At 41.7% G+C, this 20,616-nt stretch overlaps 1 protein-coding gene across 5 annotated transcripts in view; it reads right to left on the reverse strand.

Annotated features, from left to right (window-relative positions):
* The window catches only part of LOC124136721 (dedicator of cytokinesis protein 3-like), a 150,638-nt gene that overhangs the window by 39,466 nt on the left and 90,556 nt on the right, over window positions 1-20,616 (reverse strand). For all 5 annotated transcript variants that reach the window (XM_048396860.1, XM_048396862.1, XM_048396859.1 and 2 more), the window contains one exon: window positions 7,592-7,690. In XM_048396860.1, coding sequence (XP_048252817.1) covers window positions 7,592-7,690 — 99 coding nt within the window. The remainder of the gene's footprint in view (window positions 1-7,591; window positions 7,691-20,616) is intronic.

Here is a 20,616-nt window from a genome sequence, read left to right on the forward strand (position 1 = left end):
TGGTTTAATGCAAGATTTAGTGTAAGTGAGTGCATGAGTTGGTTTAATACAAGCGTTACAGTATAGGTGAGTGCATGAAGTGGTTTAATGCAAGCGTTACAGTATAGGTGAGTGAGTGAGTGAGTGAGTTGGTTTAATGCAAGATTTAGTGTAAGTGAGTGCATGAGTTGGTTTAATGTAAGCGTTAAGTATAGGTGAGTGCATGAGTTGGTTTAATGTAAGCGTTAAGTATAGGTGAGGGAGTAAGTTGGTTTAATGTAAGCGTTAAGTATAGGTGAGTGCATGAGTTGGTTTAATGTAAGCGTTAAGTATAGGTGAGTGCATGAGTTGGTTTAATGCAAGCATTAAGTATAGGTGAGTGAGTTAGTTGGTTTAATGCAAGCGTTACAGTATAGGTGAGTGAGTGAGTGAGTGAGTTGGTTTAATGCAAGCGTTACAGTATAGGTGAGTGCATGAGTTGGTTTAATACAAGCATTAAGTATAGGTGAGTGAGTTAGTTGGTTTAATGCAAGCGTTACAGTATAGGTGAGTGAGTGAGTGAGTGAGTTGGTTTAATGCAAGCGTTACAGTATAGGTGAGTGCATGAGTTGGTTTAATGCAAGCGTTACAGTATAGGTGAGTGAGCTAGTTGGTTTAATGCAAGCGTTACAGTATAGGTGAGTGAGTGAGTGAGTGAGTTGGTTTAATGCAAGAGTTAGTGTAAGTGAGTGCATGAGTTAGTTTAATGCTATTTCCAGCCACATCAAAGCAATGACACGAAGCATATGCTTCACACATTGTACCCACGAGGTGAAATTGAACTTGAGTCTTTGGCATGACAAGCCAACACTTTCCTAACAAGGCCAAACCATTATCCCGTTACAACGCAAAATAACAAGGAAAATGTGTCTTCTTCAAAGAAGGTGAGCAAAGAAAAGGTTTCACATAAACTGTTTAAAATTCCAAACTTAGACACAGGAAAGAAGACTGCAAACTACAATTACTCTGACAACTGACTGAAGAATTGACACTAAGCTTCCCCAACTCATATTGAATGGCAGCTGGATGTCGCTACAGTAGGAAGCATGCTCAATGAAAGTCATTCATCCCGACTCCGAACGAGGCCCAAGATGACAAAATGGCCACCATGGGAATCTCCTTGTCAAGTAGGCAACAAGCTGTATCGAGTATCAGGCAGATGAGTGACATACAATGGGTGTGTGGTGCTGCTCCCTGGTGTCTGCTGATGAAGGGGACCGTTGCTGATGGAGGGGGCTCCGCACCAGTATTACACAGATGGAGCCTCAATCAGGGGAGAGGGGTCTGTCTGTGGGTGGGGTTGTAGTGTTCACATTTCTCTGGAAGGGCTAATTGTGGGATCAGATAAGGATTCACTGAGACCTGAATGTATGTTGTTGTTTCTGTTTGTAGATGAGTGAGTGAGTTAAACATGACAGATTGTTTTGGGTGGGTTACAATTTGGCATCAGATCTGACTAATTTGCTTCAAAAACTGTCAAGTTACCTTGATTGATGATTATGAAGTCCCATGAACCCTTAAAACACCATGGTATTCAAATTAAATGTCAACAGAAACCACGAACCTATTATACAAGTCCGTGCAGAAACCTATCAGATCAGATCTCACTTGGTAAAAGTTCTAAAAGTTTTAATCATACAGACCTTAGGAGAAATCTCATCTCACTGATACAATTAGGCGACCCTTCCCAGACTGATAAAACCAACCTCCTAAAACAATTTATGAACCCACCAAAAGAATGGTCAAGTCTTGTTGCCAGGACTGTATTCCACATGTTTAAGCTGAGGCCATGAGAAATTCTATTCTAGTCCATCAATGCAGTATCAACACAAAGTGTACGCTGCCAGCAATATCATGATATACATAAATGTTTATATGATGTAAATGAAATAACATGTAATACCTCTATGTATAATGTACATCACGTATATCTACCTTTCATGTCTATAATTATATACATGTCCATATGTAGATAGTCTGTACCCTGCCCTACGAGGGTGTTCTGTACAATAAAAAATCTTAATTCTTCTTGAGTCTCTATGGAATCCAATGAAATTTATAGTAAATCCAAATCCAAACTGTCAAATGATCACAACACCTCCATTTACCCGAAAACAATGCATCAGTCACTGAGTAAGTCGACTACATCATTCAAAGGATGGTATCTACTTTTGCTCCCTCGGCAGTAAATTGACTGGGAACAAATGTTTCCGAGGAAGAAATAGCACTGGTAGGTGACAGTGACAAAGTGGGAGTCTCAGCCAATGACAGAACGGTTCGGCACCGGCTGTAATAAAGTACCCCCTCACTGCAGACAGAGAAGGCCCTCACCTCTACTGAGACAAGACCCATCAGAGACACACCACTGCCATTAGCAAGGAATACTCGTCTAAAAACTTTCAATGCAACAGGTTCATTAATGGATTAAAATTACCATGAAAGAATTAAGTAATAGATATTCCAGACCGCCTGCCTGCCATGTAATTAACCCTTCTGCTATTCTCATTCATCTTTGTCAGGAGAAAAAATTTCTCATTTGGGGTTGGAGTAATTCAAGACTGCAACCTTGGCCAGTGAAAATGGTGGCCCTATTCCTGAAACCCTGTTAATCTGGACACATTTGACACCCACTGCTGGGAAGGACACAATTAAAATGATGAAACTGTGTGTATCCATATTGTCTTATGAACTTGTAGTTCACAGGAAACGATACACTGTGATTAACAGTCTAACTGGATATATTTCAGTCAAAACAAATATCCCATTTCCTGCTTTTTTGACACATTGAACTGAAACGTTTCACATTTCATTTCTTTGCATACACTGACATAGTCCTATAAATGGTGTTGATGCAGTCACTCAAATATGTAACTGGAAAATATATCAGAGCGTGGGTAGGGGAGTGGAGTGGAGTGGAGTGGAGTGGAGTGGAGTGGAGTGGAGTGGAGTGGAGTGGAGTGGAGTGGAGTGGAGTGGAGTGGAGTGGAGGGTAGGGGAGGGGAGTGGAGTGGAGTGGGGTTGGGCGGGGCGGGGCGGGCTGGGCTGGAGTGGAGTGGAGTGGAGTGGAGTGGAGTGGAGTGGAGTGGAGTGGAGTGGAGTGGAAGGGAGGGGAGGGGGGGGGGGGGGGGGGGAGGGAGAGGGGAGGGAGTCTGACATTGCATCCTATTTATGTACAAAAAGAAATTCTGGCTTTGGACATCCTGATTTATTCTGCCATTTCAAAAAGCAGATACTGCACTATGATTAATACAATTCAAAACGTCAATGCCAGAGAATAATCAGTCTTGAACATCTGCCCAAACAGATTCCTTAGGGCTAAAAAGGCAAAAAAGTAATGAAGAGTATATAAACGGATGCCTGAAAATCAGTGATGAAGTGAAAAGGTGTTCACGAAAAGGGTAAGCATGTCCTGCTCTATCAGTAACACTTGAAACACACACAATCACACAATTGTCATTAAAAAGGTAAGTGTTTGTTTGTTTGTTTGTTTGCTGCCTAGCTCTGCAATACTCTAGCCACATGACAGCGGCCTGCAAACAACCGAGTCAGGACCCAACAAGGTCAATTTTAAAGAATATGGTTTTAATGACTTGTTGCACCACCATTGCTTTGGGGAATGTTTGAACTGGGGTCATGAGATCAGGTTCTCCCAGATTCAGACTTCATTATAGACAAGAGTGACCCGACTGGACCAAGCATCATCATCCTTCCTTCCAGTAATTGGAGACCGCATATAACATGGCTACATCACAGAAACAGCTGCTGCTGATAACAATGACTTCAAATTACAGCGGCCATTACGTGTGTAATTTACTGACTTCCTTCTGCTTGATGGCTCCAGCAAGACTTGAATCAGCTGTCGGAACCAGATTTACAATTGGATGAAGTCTACACCAGCAAGGACCGCCTCCGTGGTCTAGAGGTAGAGCGTCCGCCCGGAGAGCGGAGGGTCCGGGGTTCGATCCCCGGCCGCGTCATACCAAAAGACGTTAAAAGATGGTACTTGTTGTTACCCTGTCTGGTGCTCAGCATTAAGGGGCTAAAACAAGGACTGGTCGGCTCGGAGTCAGTACAAGCAGCCACACAAACACACACACGTACACGCACGTCGCTATATAAGTGCAATAATCTTGGACGCGACGTTAAACCCCATTCCACCACTACACCAGCAAGAACAGCTAACATGAACTGTCTACTCACTCATTGAGTATATTGGTAAACAATGACACACGTATCTGACCGATTCCATTAAGTAACACTTGGGTGAGTGAGTTGGATTTAACTGTTAACATGAACTCAGTCAAAGAGTATTCCTAAACAATGACACACTTGTCTGACAACAAGACAACAAACACATATCAGGTAAACCGATTCCATTAAGTAACACTTGGGTGAGTTGGGTTTAGCCTTGATTTTAACAGTTTCAGCTATATCCTGGCATATCTGCTAATTGTGGGAGGACAACCCTAAGTGATGCATACCTGTCAGCTCAGGTATCACACTATGTGGTGAAACCTGTCAGCTCAGGTATGTCACTATGTGGTGAAACCTTGTCAGCTCAGGTATGTCATTATGTGGTGAAACCTTGTCAGCTCAGGTATGTCATTATGTGGTGAAACCTGTCAGCTCAAGTATGTCACTATGTGGTGAAACCTGTCAGCTCAGGTATGACACTATGTGGTGAAACCTGTCAGCTCAGGTATGTCACTGTGTGGTGAAACCTGTCAGCTCAGGTATGTCATTATGTGGTGAAATCTGTCGGGTGAGGTATGGCGCTAAGTGGTGAAATCTGTCAGCTAAGGTATGTCACTGTGTGGTGAAACCTGTTGGGTGAGGTATGTCACTGTGTGGTGAAACCTGTCAGCTCAGGTATGTCATTATGTGGTGAAACCTGTCGGGTGAGGTATGGCGCTAAGTGGTGAAATCTGTCAGCTCAGGTATGGCACTATGTGGTGAAACCTGTCGGGTGAGGTATGGCGCTAAGTGGTGAAACCTGTCAGCTAAGGTATGTCACTGTGTGGTGAAACCTGTTGGGTGAGGTATGTCACTGTGTGGTGAAACCTGTCAGCTCAGGTATGTCATTATGTGGTGAAACCTGTCAGCTCAGGTATGTCACTGTGTGGTGAAACTTGTCAGCTCAGGTATGTCACTATGTGGTGAAACCTGTTGGGTGAGGTATGTCACTCTGTGGTGAGACCTGTCAGCTCAGGTATGTCACTATGTGGTGAAACCTGTCGGGTGAGGTATGTCACTGTGTGGTGAAACCTATTGGGTGAGGTATGTCACTATGTGGTGAAACCTGTCAGCTCAGGTATGTCATTATGTGGTGAAACCTGTCAGCTCAGGTATGACACTGTGTGGTGAAACCTGTCGGGTGAGGTATGTCACTGTGTGGTGAAACCTGTCAGCTCAGGTATGGCAGTGACAAACCAAGTATCTACTAATCCGTGATTTGACCCATCAATCATGACAATTTGCATCCCTTAGATGTCAAGACTGCAAATGCCCCCAATTTAAACTGAAGTTAACAAAACCACTAATACTGGTAAACAATTTCAATGTTTTCAACTCTGAAACTAATCCACATATGTAACTAGTAAATAACCAGCATGATATTTTTGGAGTGAGCAAGAGAATGGTGCTTCTGTCTTACTATACGACGAAGGAGTTGGGTTCAACACCAAACAGTATCGCAGTGATGTGTCACTGTGTGTAAGCTATGTTCAGTTATATCACTGTGTGTCAACGACTTTCAGGAATATCCCGGCATGTCAAAAAGATGTTGGAGGGTTGCCCCAATTGATGCATGTCACAGATGCTGACGACTCTGGCACACCTTAGGGACACAATGCTGCACAGCAAACTGCAGGCCTATTGGCGTACCGTGCCCTCACAGAGCCAATGTGTTCATTTTGTTTTGTTTGTTTGTATGTTCTTTAAAGCCTCACTAGGCAATATTCCATCTATATGATGGCGGTCTGTAAATAATAGAATCTGGACCAGACAATCCAGTAATTGACATCATGAGACTCGAGCAATTGGGATATAATGACATGTATCAACCAAGTCAGCGAGTCTGACCACCCAATCCCATTAGCGACCATCAAACCTAATTTTTGTAGCCTTGCATGATTGATTGGTTTGTTGTTTGACGCCGCACTCAGCAATATTCCAGCTATATGATGGCGGTCTGTAAATAATCAAGTCTGGTCCAGACAATCCAGTGATTGACATCATGAGCATCGATCCACGCAATTGGGACCGATGACATGCATCAACCAAGTCAGCGAGCCTGACCACCCAATCCCGTTAGTCGCCTTTTACAACAAGCATAGTCACCTTTTACAGCAAGCATGGGTTGCTGAAGACCTATTCTACCCCGGAATCTTCACAGGTTATGTAGCCTTGCATGAAGACTTTACACTCCTTGGAACATTCTCAGTTTAAGGAGTTACCCCCAAGGAACTCATAATACATTTCAAACACACTAAAAACTTCACATTCTGACTGAAACAGGATCACGTATCTTAACTTTGGCAACAGGAATACGTAGCTTTAAAAAAATATGTATATAAAACATATATTAAAAATATATATAAAAAATATATTTACCCATTTATCCTACGAGGCCAAAGGAGACATGGGTCAATATTTTATTAATATATACTTTTTTAAAAGCTATGTATTCCTGTGCTTTTTTTACATATCAATTTGACAAGCAAGTTGATTCCAGTCAATGTCAGTGTTGTTGCTGCTAGACATGATACAAGACCACGTCTACAGGAATAAACAACTACGTCAATCATGACCATTCAGTTCCCGACAGGACCATAATCTTGTCGTATTCCCCGGTATTATCCCACGGGCTTACACCAATCTGCTTTATCAACTGTGCAGACAGAGACATTAATGACACTGTGGGTGTTACTGTGTGGGCTCAGCAGCAGAGGCTTACAGAGGTTAAAAGTGTTTCCAGAATAGAACTATTTCTTATAATTCACTTATGTGAATAGGAACAGCAAATTGTGGAATGATCTGTGATAAACCGTGTTGCTACATGAGTTTTTATAACCATTTCTCAATACCTGTGAGAGTAACAGTTCTAAGGTCCCTGTAACTGGAGATTGTAGCACAGACGAGGTCTCCAGTACCCATCCTTGACTGAAGCCAATTCATCAGGATGGGGTGGTCAGATTGGTTGGTTTGTTGTTTAACGCCGCACTCAGCAATTTTCCAGCTATATGACGGCGGTCTGTAAATAATCAAGTCTGGACCAGTCAATCCAGTGATTAATATCATGAGCATCGATCCAGGAAAATGGGATCGATGACATGCATCAACAAAGTCAGCGAGCCTGACCACCCGATCCCGTTAGTCGTCTCTTATGACAAGCATTGTCACTGTTTACGGCAAGCATGGGTTGCTGAAGACCTATTCTACCCCGGAATCTTCACGGGTCTGGGTGGTGTGAGTGAGTGAGTGAGTGAGTGAGTGAGTGAGTGAGAGCACATTGTACCCAGTCTGCTTTGAGCACGAGGCTACCCCCCCCCATAAATTGAAAAAGTTGTCTTACCTGTAGTCGAGAAGCTTTTCCAGGAGATTAGTGACTGATACAACAAAGCGGCGGCCATCTTCTCGTAGAACAGGCTCCGTCTGTACCTTGTCCAGAAGTCTGGAGAAAAATTTCATTGCTGACATCACTTGTGAAAATATACACTTTTATTCATGTCCATTAGGTAAATGTCACAATGAACATTTCAAAATTGCCACGGCTGTTTAATAATGTTAGTCATGGTATCCATGAACATATTTTCCTATTGACTGTTGCCGTTATTAATAACAACAGCCTCAGATAACCTTATTTTAGTCCATCATGAATCAGAGAGGGAACATTTCCTTGATCGTGTCTCCCTCCCAGGTTTTCTGTTACAGTGACAACGTCAGCCATCAACAGCAGCTGCATATTCACCATCAGGACACAGTCCTCACACAACCACATCTCCACAACACAGGGCGAGTCCTTCCCATAATTAAATACACAGGTATCAAACACTCTGATTGACAGCGAGTGCTACAACATAGTTGTTGATGTTGTCACTCTCTAATCAGCACCATCATTCCGTGAGCTGCATGTCCACGGGGCCTGCTGGGTCTAGCCAGTCATGCACAAACGTTCTCAGGCACATTGATGTCTGTTCACATGACAAAACACTTAAAGTCAATATGGTATCTTCATGTAAGTAGAAATAAACACCTGAACTCAAAATCACTCAAAAATAATTGTACATTCTGTAAATGATGAAAAACCGTAAAAAGTCCTTTTGTCAATCAAGAATGCTTAAAACATCAAAGCTAACTTCTTCTTCCAGAATCAGGTGTATTCCGGGACATGAAAGTTTGTCATCCACAATTGAAAAATCTTGTATATGCTCATGTTTTAAGTCATATTTCCAGATTGATATCCAATCACAATATCCAGATAAAAATGAAAATACAAAACTTGTTTCGACTTTCTCAGCACCCAGAAATAACCTCGGCCTGTGGCACTATATGCTCTGAAGGCTAGGAGTAGCAGGTAAGTTGTCCTCATACATGCTCCAGGCTAATCACATCACAATTGACCTTATCAGCCGCCGAGTCAAACAAAGCCAACCGATTCTGTAGCTGTAACTCCTGACATAACCCTCCGCACTGATCTGACATCATTATCAGCAATCACCTCCAGCGTTACATCTCCGTATACACCTCCCGTACACTACCTCCAACAGCCGTATATACCAGCAGTGAGCAGACTGAGACACTGTAATCCTAGCAGCATGTAATCACCTTGCTAGTCCTACACTGGGTTCTCTTCCTGTCAATGGTGTCCTCTTACTGTGTAAACTGCTATCTTAGGCTTCCCATCTCTGACATCAGAAACAATCAGAGCCGGCTGCTCCACATGGATGTCACACGGAGATGGGAGCTCCAGTCAAATATGGATTTATATCCAGGAAGCCGACCATGTGGTTTTCATCAGATGTGAGAGTTTATGACTGACATTTGGAATCATCCATGAGGAGCACTCGCCAAAACTCTGTCACTGCAAGAGCTGCATATGTCACAAATGTTATCCGTACAGATCAAATCAAAGAACATGATTGTACCAGTTTAAGAAGAAATGTTCCTCGATCTAAAAACTTAAATGTCTTGGCTGACTCAATCTTCCATCAAAGTGGCAGGAGAAAAAACTCTTAATTGCCCAGGGATTAGATTCCCTACATTGTATCTGCTTTACAAATGAGGTTATCAACTTTTTCCGACTCTCAAATGACCACACTCTCAGATTTTCCTTGATCAAATTGATCCAAGAAATTCTTTGATTTCCAAGCATGCTAAGCCGATTATACAGTTAAGGGAGCAGCTGAATTGAGCAGATTGACCCAAACTCATAAATAAACTCTACAACACCACGTTGCTCATTTTCCCCCAGTGAAAACGTAACATTTTGATAGAGGGTAAATCATTCGGGATATTCAATCGCTTGTGGCAGGGACGGCCTATCACACTTCAGCTTGAAGCAGAAAAACTTGTCCTCGCCACGCACTCGAGATGTAATTTTCTCCCTCATTAAAAAAAAATCAATGTTCAGTGAGGGGTCTGAAGTACGGCAAGTCAGTTGACAACATCCTAATACCAAAACACCTCCCATTTTGTCCAGTGAGAATTCCTCCCTGACTCACCAGTCTACTAATCCACTCAGTTAAACACAGGAGAGATGCACACACTTGCCTCTTGTCATCTTTGGTTAAGAAGTCTCAACTATTTCTGCAAAGAACCTCCAGAAACGAGAACCCATGTATATATGTGACCAATAAACTGGCCTAAGACTTTCGAGAATCAGAAGATTTATCTTATCCACTTAAGAAGCCATTTGCTGATTAGTGTCAAGAAGAAATTTGTGTAATCCATTACAGCACAAAATCACCTCTTTCTGTTCAATCATATCTCAAGCTGAAGTAAATTTTATCTAAGTGATGATGCTTCAGCAGGTGGCAATAAAGTCATTCAAAGTAATCTATGATATTAAATCCATTTATATTTGTCACTCTGCCATTGCAAATGCATCATTTTAAATGTCTGGGATCTTATTCAGAAAAGAAAGATATACCAGTATTGCCAATTAATATTCTTAAAAATTGTCACTGTCCTAGAATTCACTATAAACATAAAACCTGTATGTGGGATCTATCAAATGATTGCAAAATTATGGTTATTTTGCTGGCGGTGAAGAAAGCTTTCTGTGACAACATCTATCGTCAACGGGATATTGGATAATTCAGTATTTTTTCAGTCAATTCAGTGCCATTGTAACATAACGTGGGATGCACGCATCGATTGTACATAACCAGGAAGCTGTTAGTCTTCAAGTCATGCACTTCTCCCACACACAACCTGAAACGCCAAACACAGTCGGCCTCGGAAAAGAAGGGGAAGATTAACTCATCTGTTTGTTATTTAATCGTTTCATGTCTCCAAAACTCTAACATCCGAAGCAAAAACAAACAACCGCCTGAAATACTGACACTCTTCCTTACACAACGTCACTCTTCTTTATAAGGCTTGACACCAGGGACGAAAACAAATTATTGGAGACGATTAATCAGTTGGTGAGACCAAAAACATTAGCGGGACTCCTGAGAGTAAGTGTTGCTTTCCATGACCACATCAACCACACTAATTTGGCAAACTGTTAAATGTTAAATGTTAATACTATTTGGCCAATTTAAACACAAAATTGGCAAAAACACTGCACTATTGTCTCTATTGAAGAGGCTTGAGGAATTGAAGGTAGTTGTAAAGGGGAAAATAACCCAGGAATTTTGAAACTCGTACTTGACACCAATGAAGTTATATCAAACTGGATAAAGAATCTGCTGGGGAGGTCAAGGGGTCTGTTATCCCTATATAATGCCGGGGGCTGACATACTTGAGACACAGAGTGGAAAACACTGCACCTCCACTACCGTGATGTCGTCTACAAGTGGTTGATCAAATGTTCGCATCACTTTGTAATGCTGTAATGGCTACAGTCTGTCAAAAACATTACATCTTAGCCATCAGTGGTGACTATTTGCCCAGCTGATTCTATCTTGAGTGTCTGCTTCTGCTGTAGCAGGACCTTGATGATGCACATTGGAGCCTGTGGATGAGTGAGTGACATGTCTGGCTTTACACAATATTCCTGTAGGAGTACCGGTACTCCTGGAATTGGTTCCCACATTATATCCATGTGGGGAGTCAAGCCCAGCTCTTCAGCATGACAAAACAATGCTTTAACAGCTTGCCTGGCCACAATGTACATCTGAGACATTCAAGTATGATGAGCATAAAGCTGTCAGTGCATGTAGAAATTATTATGTTGATTAGGTGAGTGAGTGAGTGAGTGAGTATGGTTTTACGCCGCTTTTAGCAATATTCCAGCAATATCACGGCGGGGGACACCAGAAATGGGCTTCACACATTGTACCCATGTCGGGAATCGAACCCGGGTCTTCGGCGTGACGAGCGAACGCTTTAACCACTAGGCTACCCGACCGCCCCATGTTGATTAGGAAGAGTGAGTGAGTGAGTGAGTGAGTGAAGAACCATTTGCCAGGAGACCACATACCTACATACACATGTATCTACACAAGCCATCTGATGGCCATGATCAGAGCTCCAGATAAGCTGCGTATCTGCGTAAAATACGCATCAGAAATGCAGAAATACGCAGTAAAATAAAATCCAAGCGTATCAAATACACAACAAACATTACAGATACGCTACAAAAATAAAACTTGTGCATATCATCAAAATATTGTGAAGTAGCCCTGCGTATTCGATTAGCAAATCAGCAACTTATTTAGAAATTATAAACGGGCATTCCGTCAACCTTGCCAAACTCCACGATGACAGTTACATCATGATCATTTGCCATCACACTTTCTTGTGGAAGTATCGTGGTATTTTTGAGTCCTATAAAGCTCTCGAACCCATACGACACCAGTTTGCAGGGACTAGATGAATAGTGTTTTTAAATATTTAACTTAAATACCCACATGTGTAAAAACTTGTTGGTAACAGAAATTTGAATACCCAGATAGAATTACTGATACCCAATGATTTTAAAATGCATGGGTAAAATACCCACAACACCAAAGGCTTATCTGGAGCTCTGCATGATACCTGGCACTGCCATCATTGATGACCATTTCAAGTGACCAGCGGCACCAGTGGGATGACAATCTCTTCACAACATTCCCACCTCATTTCAAGGAAAGTTCAAACAGACTGCCATGAATTGACCTATTTTCATTTTGGAGTCCACAATACCTTGTCCATCAAATGAAGATCTCAGGGGCCATGATGATTGATATATGAATTTTATAGTAGAAAGTTAGCATGTACAGGTTAATAAATCATACAACACACTATTTCTATGATGCTTAAATTGCATTCTGCACAATAACATTAAGAAAAGCAATATTTCATGTCTCGAAACGTGGCTGTTCTCCTCTATCAAATCAACAGAGACATTTGCTCAGTGTAAATGTCACCCTTTTTTCTTGGAAATTCCATTATCAACGTTCCTGCAATTCCAGAATATGTCTTTTTTCTTGCACGAACGTATTACTGTAGATTTAGTTTTCAAACTATTTTATCACAAGGGGACCGATATCAATTAAGGGGACAATGTTGGGGGGGGTGGTCTTGAAAACTTTGGGGAGAGCTATGATGAAAATATGTTTTTGATCAGATATGTTTTTATGGAACGTTATTGTTTTATTTTAGATTCGATGTTTTTTCAAAAATTCTTCAGCAACCCATTCTTGCCATAAAAGGCAACTATGCTTGTCGTAAGAGGTGACTAACGGGATCGGGTGGTCAGGCTCGCTGACTTGGTTGATTCATGTCATTGTATTCCCATTGCGTGGATCAATGCTCATGATGTCAATCACTTGATTGTCTGGTCCAGACTTGATTATTTACAGACCGCCGTCATATAACTGGAATATTGCTGAGTGCGGCGTTAACAACAAACCAACCAATCAAAAGTTTTTTAATGAGACAAGCATATTTGGAGCTCACCAGGGATGTAAACTTGTTGGTTCAAGAAGAAAACAAACATTTTTGGAGGACCTGCAAAGATTTGTAGAGGTATATACAGATTTGAGTACATTAGTTAACCCCGACAGCCCAGCCCACCCCTACCCCAACCACTGCCCACACCCTCCTGTAACACATGACTAGTTCCTCAGAAAGGAAAGAGTTCAGGAATCTAGGTAATACCATTCTGTATGATGACTAGTTCCTCAGAAAGGAAAGAGTTCAGGAATCTAGGTAATACCATCCTGTATGATGACTATAGTTCCTCAGAAAGGAAAGAGTTCAGGAATCTAGGTAATACCATCCTGTATGATGACTATAGTTCCTCAGAAAGGAAAGAGTTCAGGAATCTAGGTAATACCATCCTGTATGATGACTATAGTTCCTCAGAAAGGAAAGAGTTCAGGAATCTAGGTAATACCATCCTGTATGATGACTATAGTTCCTCAGAAAGGAAAGTGTTCAGGAATCTAGGTAATACCATCCTGTATGATGACTATAGTTCCTCAGAAAGGAAAGAGTTCAGGAATCTAGGTAATACCATCCTGTATGATGACTATAGTTCCTCAGAAAGGAAAGAGTTCAGGAATCTAGGTAATACCATCCTGTATGATGACTATAGTTCCTCAGAAAGGAAAGAGTTCAGGAATCTAGGTAATACCATCCTGTATGATGACTATAGTTCCTCAGAAAGGAAAGAGTTCAGGAATCTAGGTAATACCATCCTGTATGATGACTAGTTCCTCAGAAAGGAAAGAGTTCAGGAATCTAGGTAATACCATCCTGTATGATGACTATAGTTCCTCAGAAAGGAAAGAGTTCAGGAATCTAGGTAATACCATCCTGTATGATGACTATAGTTCCTCAGAAAGGAAAGAGTTCAGGAATCTAGGTAATACCATCCTGTATGATGACTATAGTTCCTAAGAAAGGAAAGAGTTCAGGAATCTAGGTAATACCATCCTGTATGATGACTATAGTTCCTCAGAAAGGAAAGAGTTCAGGAATCTAGGTAATACCATCCTGTATGATGACTATAGTTCCTCAGAAAGGAAAGAGTTCAGGAATCTAGGTAATACCATCCTGTATGATGACTATAGTTCCTCAGAAAGGAAAGAGTTCAGGAATCTAGGTAATACCATCCTGTATGATGACTATAGTTCCTCAGAAAGGAAAGAGTTCAGGAATCTAGGTAATACCATCCTGTATGATGACTATAGTTCCTCAGAAAGGAAAGAGTTCAGGAATCTAGGTAATACCATCCTGTATGATGACTATAGTTCCTCAGAAAGGAAAGAGTTCAGGAATCTAGGTAATACCATCCTGTATGATGACTATAGTTCCTCAGAAAGGAAAGAGTTCAGGAATCTAGGTAATACCATCCTGTATGATGACTATAGTTCCTCAGAAAGGAAAGAGTTCAGGAATCTAGGTAATACCATCCTGTATGATGACTATAGTTCCTCAGAAAGGAAAGAGTTCAGGAATCTAGGTAATACCATCCTGTATGATGACTATAGTTCCTCAGAAAGGAAAGAGTTCAGGAATCTAGGTAATACCATCCTGTATGTCGGAGAGGGATCTGTGAGAAAGTCTCCAGATCAACCACTCCCAGGTGTGTCCAAGTTAACTGAGTATTATCAGAGTCCTCCCTCTTGAGCCTGCAGCTAAACAGTGACCAGTGAATTGATAAACATTTCAACACTATCACATACAAGGCAGAGCCAGTACTTTCCATAGGATATGACAAGGATGCCTGTGACCCACATGTAAAGTAAACATTAAATGTTCATTTCCTGCATTCTATCATACAGGAATAAAATAATTGCATGACATTCGTAAATATTTTACATTTCTTTCGAATTTGACATGTGTAAAAAATATGTTTACTTTTATCTTTGAGAACCAACACTCAAATGTTGATACAACCATAACCCTTTGGCTTCTGAAGAAACCAATGTCCAGCAGTGTTATTATTGAAATCTTGATAAATGAAAACTTGTTCTTCTTTATTGAAAACAAACTTTAAGAACTTCAATTTCTCTCTACATACCTTACCTCACTTTAACCTCTTTAAGTAAAAAACCTTATGTTCCATAAATCGCTATATGCCGATACGACATTAAATTTTAACTCACTCACTCATCAGTTTCCATAAAACATGTACTGCTATTATGCAAATGATATATCTAAGTTTACACCCTATAATAAAAAAATATCACAGGTTTTGAAACTATAAGAACTTTAATTTCTCTCTACATACCTACTTTAACCTCTGTAAGTACAAACCTTACGTTCCATAAAACATGTACCGCTATTATGCAAATGATATATCTAAGCGTTTACATCCTATAATCAAAAACATCACAGGTTTTGAAACTATAAGAACTTTAATTTCTCTCTACATACCTACTTTAACCTCTGTCAGTACAAAACTTACGTTCCATAAAATATATATGAATATATGTATATATGAATCATAATGTCTTGTCTTTTAAAATTGCATCTGTCCCGTAATGGAACGTTTCTGCAATAAAAATTATCTTATCTAAAACATGTATCCCTATTATGCAAATGATATATCTAAGTGTTTATTACATCCTAGAACGAAAAACTATCACAGATTCCAAGAAAGTATAAAAAGTCTCCAAGTTATGAAAAAAGTTAATCTTCAGAGAGCAAAGAGAACTTTCAAAGAAATTAGCAGAATATTTCCTACGATTTCTCACGCTTCCATGCAGTAATCCTCATCCTGGCAAGCAGGCCGTGGGGCACCTCACTGCTCAGTGGAGGGAGAAGGGATGCAGATGAAACCCACGTGGCTACTTTAAACATCGGCTAACAACTCTCAACAGCCAGGGAAATTAACCCTCCAACCACAAGGCTAGTTCACACATGAAGCAGCTCAATCATCCCCTGGCAGCTGCTGAAGCTACTTTTTTCACCCTCAACGACCATTTTACAGCCATCCACTGTGATCAGTGTTCAGCATACCCTGATCTTTCTGTTTCCCAGGGGCAGTTGGCTCACGCTTGTTCAGGACTCCAGGCTCTTTATCTCCACAAATTAAGAGCAAGTTGAGAATGATAGCACGGAGCATGATAGCTCATCACAGAGCTTCCTCCACACCATTTCAATCAAACACAAATCAGACACAAATCAAAGCTCAGACCTACAAATATCTTCATAGTGCCGCGGGAAAGACGGAGTCCGATGAGGACACTTTTGTGTGAGGTGAAATCTGTGCAAATGAGGGAAGACATGGGAATATGGACTGTGTATAACGACACAATCACATGATAAACATGTACATGATTGCATGATGACATATAGCTCTGTGGTAGTCACTGTCATAATAGTTACCTAAAGAAGAAACCTGTGAGGATTAGGGGTAGAATTGGTCTTCAGCAACCATGCTTGTTGTAAGAGATGACATTGCTTGTCATAAGAGGCCACTAACACAATCGGTTGGTCAGACTCACCAACTTGGTTGGTTGATGCATGTCATCGTAACCCAAACGTGTAGATCGATACTCATGATGTCAATCATCAGATTGTCTGGTCCAGGCTGGATTATTTACAAACCGCTGTCATAAAATAATTTTATTGTCCCCAACCTAGACTAACATTTAGTCCTAGAAATAAAGTTATCATCTTTAAAAATATAATATTGTTTGTACAATGCCACCCATGTCTATAGTCTGTAACTAACAGCACCTCCCCCCCCCAAAAAATCCAAATGGTGCCCAGAATAATGTTTAATTTCAGCTTGGATACTTATTTAAATATTGAAAACCTCAAATCTTAGGGTGCATATTAGTGTTGACCATATAACTGTTTAGGATTTAGGAAACAAATAGATAGGGTTTCAATATTGATTTCTATCTCCTGCTTGACTCAAATTCTGAACATGGTCTGAAACTAGTATACACTTCCTGTCACTCGCTCGGATTTTGTAAATTGAATTTTCCCACCGTAAATGGCTTCAAAACACAACAGAAACAAACAAAGCTATAATTTCTGGGAGACAACTGAAAACTGGACAACCTAGGATATGATTTCACGGTATTCATAAGGTTATGAACTGATCAATTAACACCTTTAATTAGGGGTAATTAATGCGAAGTAATATTTAAGCTTTCATTAGTAATAATCCCATGGGAATTCAGGGTTAGACTAGGTCCCTAGCAACCTACTGGGTTAGACTTGGTTCCTAGCAACCTACTGGGTTAGACTTGGTTCCTAGCAACCTACTGGGTTAGACTTGGTTCCTAGCAACCTGTTGGGTTAGACTTGGTCCCTAGCAACCTACTGGGTTAGACTTGGTTCCTAGCAACCTACTGGGTTAGACTTGGTCCCTCGCAACCTACTGGGTTAGACTTGGTTCCTAGCAACCTGTTGGGTTAGACTTGGTCCCTAGCAACCTGTTGGTTTAGACTTGGTCCCATGTAACCTGTTTGGTGAGACTTGGTCCCATGCAACCTGTTGGGTTAGACTTGGTCCCATGTAACCTGTTGGGTTAGACTTGGTCCCATGCAACCTGTTTGGTGAGACTTGGTCCCATGCAACCTGTTGGGTTAGACTTGGTCCAATGTAACCTGTTGGGTTAGACTTGGTCCCATGCAACCTGTTTGGTGAGACTTGGTCCCATGCAACCTGTTGGGTTAGACTTGGTCCCATGCAACCTGTTGGGTTAGACTTGGTCCCATGCAACCTACTGGGTTAGACTTGGTCCCATGCAACCTGTTGGGTTAGACTTGTTCCCTAGCAACCTGTTGGGTTAGACTTGGTCCCTCGCAACCTCTTTGGTTAGACTTGGTCCCTAGCAACCTGTTGGGTGAGACTTGGTCCCATGCAACCTACTGGGTTAGACTTGGTCCCATGCAACCTGTTGGGTTAGACTTGGTCCCTAGCAACCTGTTGGGTTAGACTTGGTCCCTAGCAACCTATTTGGTTAGACTTGGTCCCTAGCAACCTGTTGGGTTAGACTTGGTCCCTAGCAACCTGTTGGGTTAGACTTGGTCCCTAGCAACCTATTTGGTTAGACTTGGTCCCTAGCAACCTGTTGGGTTAGACTTGGTCTCTAGCAACCTGTTGGGTTAGACTTGGTCCCATGTAACCTGTTGGGTTAGACTTGGTCCCTAGCAACCTGTTGGGTTAGACTTGGTCCCTAGCAACCTGTGGGGTTAGACTTGGTCCCTAGCAACCTGTTGGGTTAGACTTGGTCCCATGCAACCTGTTGGGTTAGACTTGGTCCCTAGCAACCTGTTGGGTGAGACTTGGTCCCATGCAACCTACTGGGTTAGACTTGGTCCCATGCAACCTGTTGGGTTAGACTTGGTCCCTAGCAACCTGTTGGGTTAGACTTGGTCCCTCGCAACCTCTTTGGTTAGACTTGGTCCCTAGCAACCTGTTGGGTGAGACTTGGTCCCATGCAACCTACTGGGTTAGACTTGGTCCCATGCAACCTGTTGGGTTAGACTTGGTCCCTAGCAACCTGTTGGGTTAGACTTGGTCCCTAGCAACCTATTTGGTTAGACTTGGTCCCTAGCAACCTGTTGGGTTAGACTTGGTCCCTAGCAACCTGTTGGGTTAGACTTGGTCCCTAGCAACCTATTTGGTTAGACTTGGTCCCTAGCAACCTGTTGGGTTAGACTTGGTCCCTAGCAACCTGTTGGGTTAGACTTGGTCCCATGTAACCTGTTGGGTTAGACTTGGTCCCTAGCAACCTGTTGGGTTAGACTTGGTCCCTAGCAACCTGTGGGGTTAGACTTGGTCCCTAGCAACCTGTTGGGTTAGACTTGGTCCCATGCAACCTGTTGGGTTAGACTTGGTCCCTAGCAACCTGTTGGGTTAGACTTGGTCCCTAGCAACCTATGCCTGTTGGAAGAGGCGACATAAAGCATTGGGCGGTCATTGTATCCTTATGGTGTGGACCTTGCTCATTATATCAATCACTTGATTGTCTGGTCCAAACCTGATTACTTCCAGGTTGCTGTCTTATTACTTGAATATTGCTTACTGTAGCATTCAACAACAAACAAACGCATGTATTCAGTGACAATTGTAGTGTGACCTTTCATCTGTTTCTTTCAGGAATCTTAAAGACACCGGATATAACACTGAGAGGGGGTAAACCAACAAAACCTTGAATAAACACTCCTTGGACTGTACAGCCTTGGGAGGTCTTGTCCTGGTACAAAGCAACCTGCTGAACATAACACTAAATAGTGATAAGCCTAAACACTAGGCTACCCCAAACACCTAGTCACATCAGGCATGTGAGTGAGTGAAATTGGTTTTAACGCCGCTTTCAACAGTATTCCAGTTACCTACTTACACCCCTTATCAACCCTAGGTTGCATACTTCCCATGGAGTTGAGAATGCAAACTGACCTGTTGAGTGAGTGAGTGAGTTGGGTTTAACGCCGCTTTTAATAGTATTCCAGTTATATCACGGCGGGTCAACTTAATGTGGGAGGAAAGCCCGAAGTGATGCAGGTCTCAGACATTTACCACTTCGGTGAAACCCATGAGCACGGGTATGGTGCTGACAAACCTAGAAACATAATCGGGGCAAACTAGGATTCGAACCCACAATCATAGGTTTCTGGCGTGCCTAAGGTACGCAACTCTGCACAGCGAATTGCGGTGCCTTAGACGACTGGGCAACCCGTGCCCCCACATCAGGCATATGATACCTGTACCATCATTCCATATAACAAAGTGTACATGATTTCACTGATAAAGCCAACTATTTGGTAAGCTCTCTCTCCCATATACTTGAAACCTCAACAAGTAATTATTTCAGCAGTCCACCTGGCAAACCAATCAGTCAATAAAGATGCTGAACACACAAGACTCTTTTAACCTGGCTTCTTCATCTACGAAACAAAGGCTGGAACTGCTTAACTGTCACTGGTAATCCCCCCTGGTAATACGTCATCTATTGATTATACAGTACACTTTTAGAAGCAATCTTCTTCAGCATCAGCCTCAAACAAAAAGGCAGGGTGCAAAACCGGCGTTTTTAAATCACACAATAATACATCAATCATCTGCAAATCTTAAAACTGATGTTCTTGTACAAACGAGGGCTAATTGTCTCATTTTATGAAAAGAAACCCATGCAATGTCACACTGACGCTGTCCAAGGACAAACATTCTGTTGTCTTCATGAGAACCAACGGCTGTCTTATAATGTACATGAATATGTAATAGGTGTTGATGTTATATCCAACAAAACACATCCAGCTCTGACACCCTCACACACACTAACAACAGTGTTCCAACCTGCTCAATATATGGCACTAACATTACTTGCAAACACTTCAATATAATCATTCAAAAATCACCTGAATAATTATATTAGCCTTGAGGGCTAGGATACTGAATGATCGGTCCATTCCATGCCTATAGCCCATTTACATAAAACAACCTTAGTGCTAAGGCTATTTCTTTAACACAGAC

This window comes from Haliotis rufescens, unplaced genomic scaffold (genome assembly GCF_023055435.1).
Source record: "Haliotis rufescens isolate VD_foot unplaced genomic scaffold, xgHalRufe1.0.p SCAF_16, whole genome shotgun sequence".
Classification (NCBI taxonomy): Eukaryota; Metazoa; Mollusca; class Gastropoda; order Lepetellida; family Haliotidae; genus Haliotis; species Haliotis rufescens.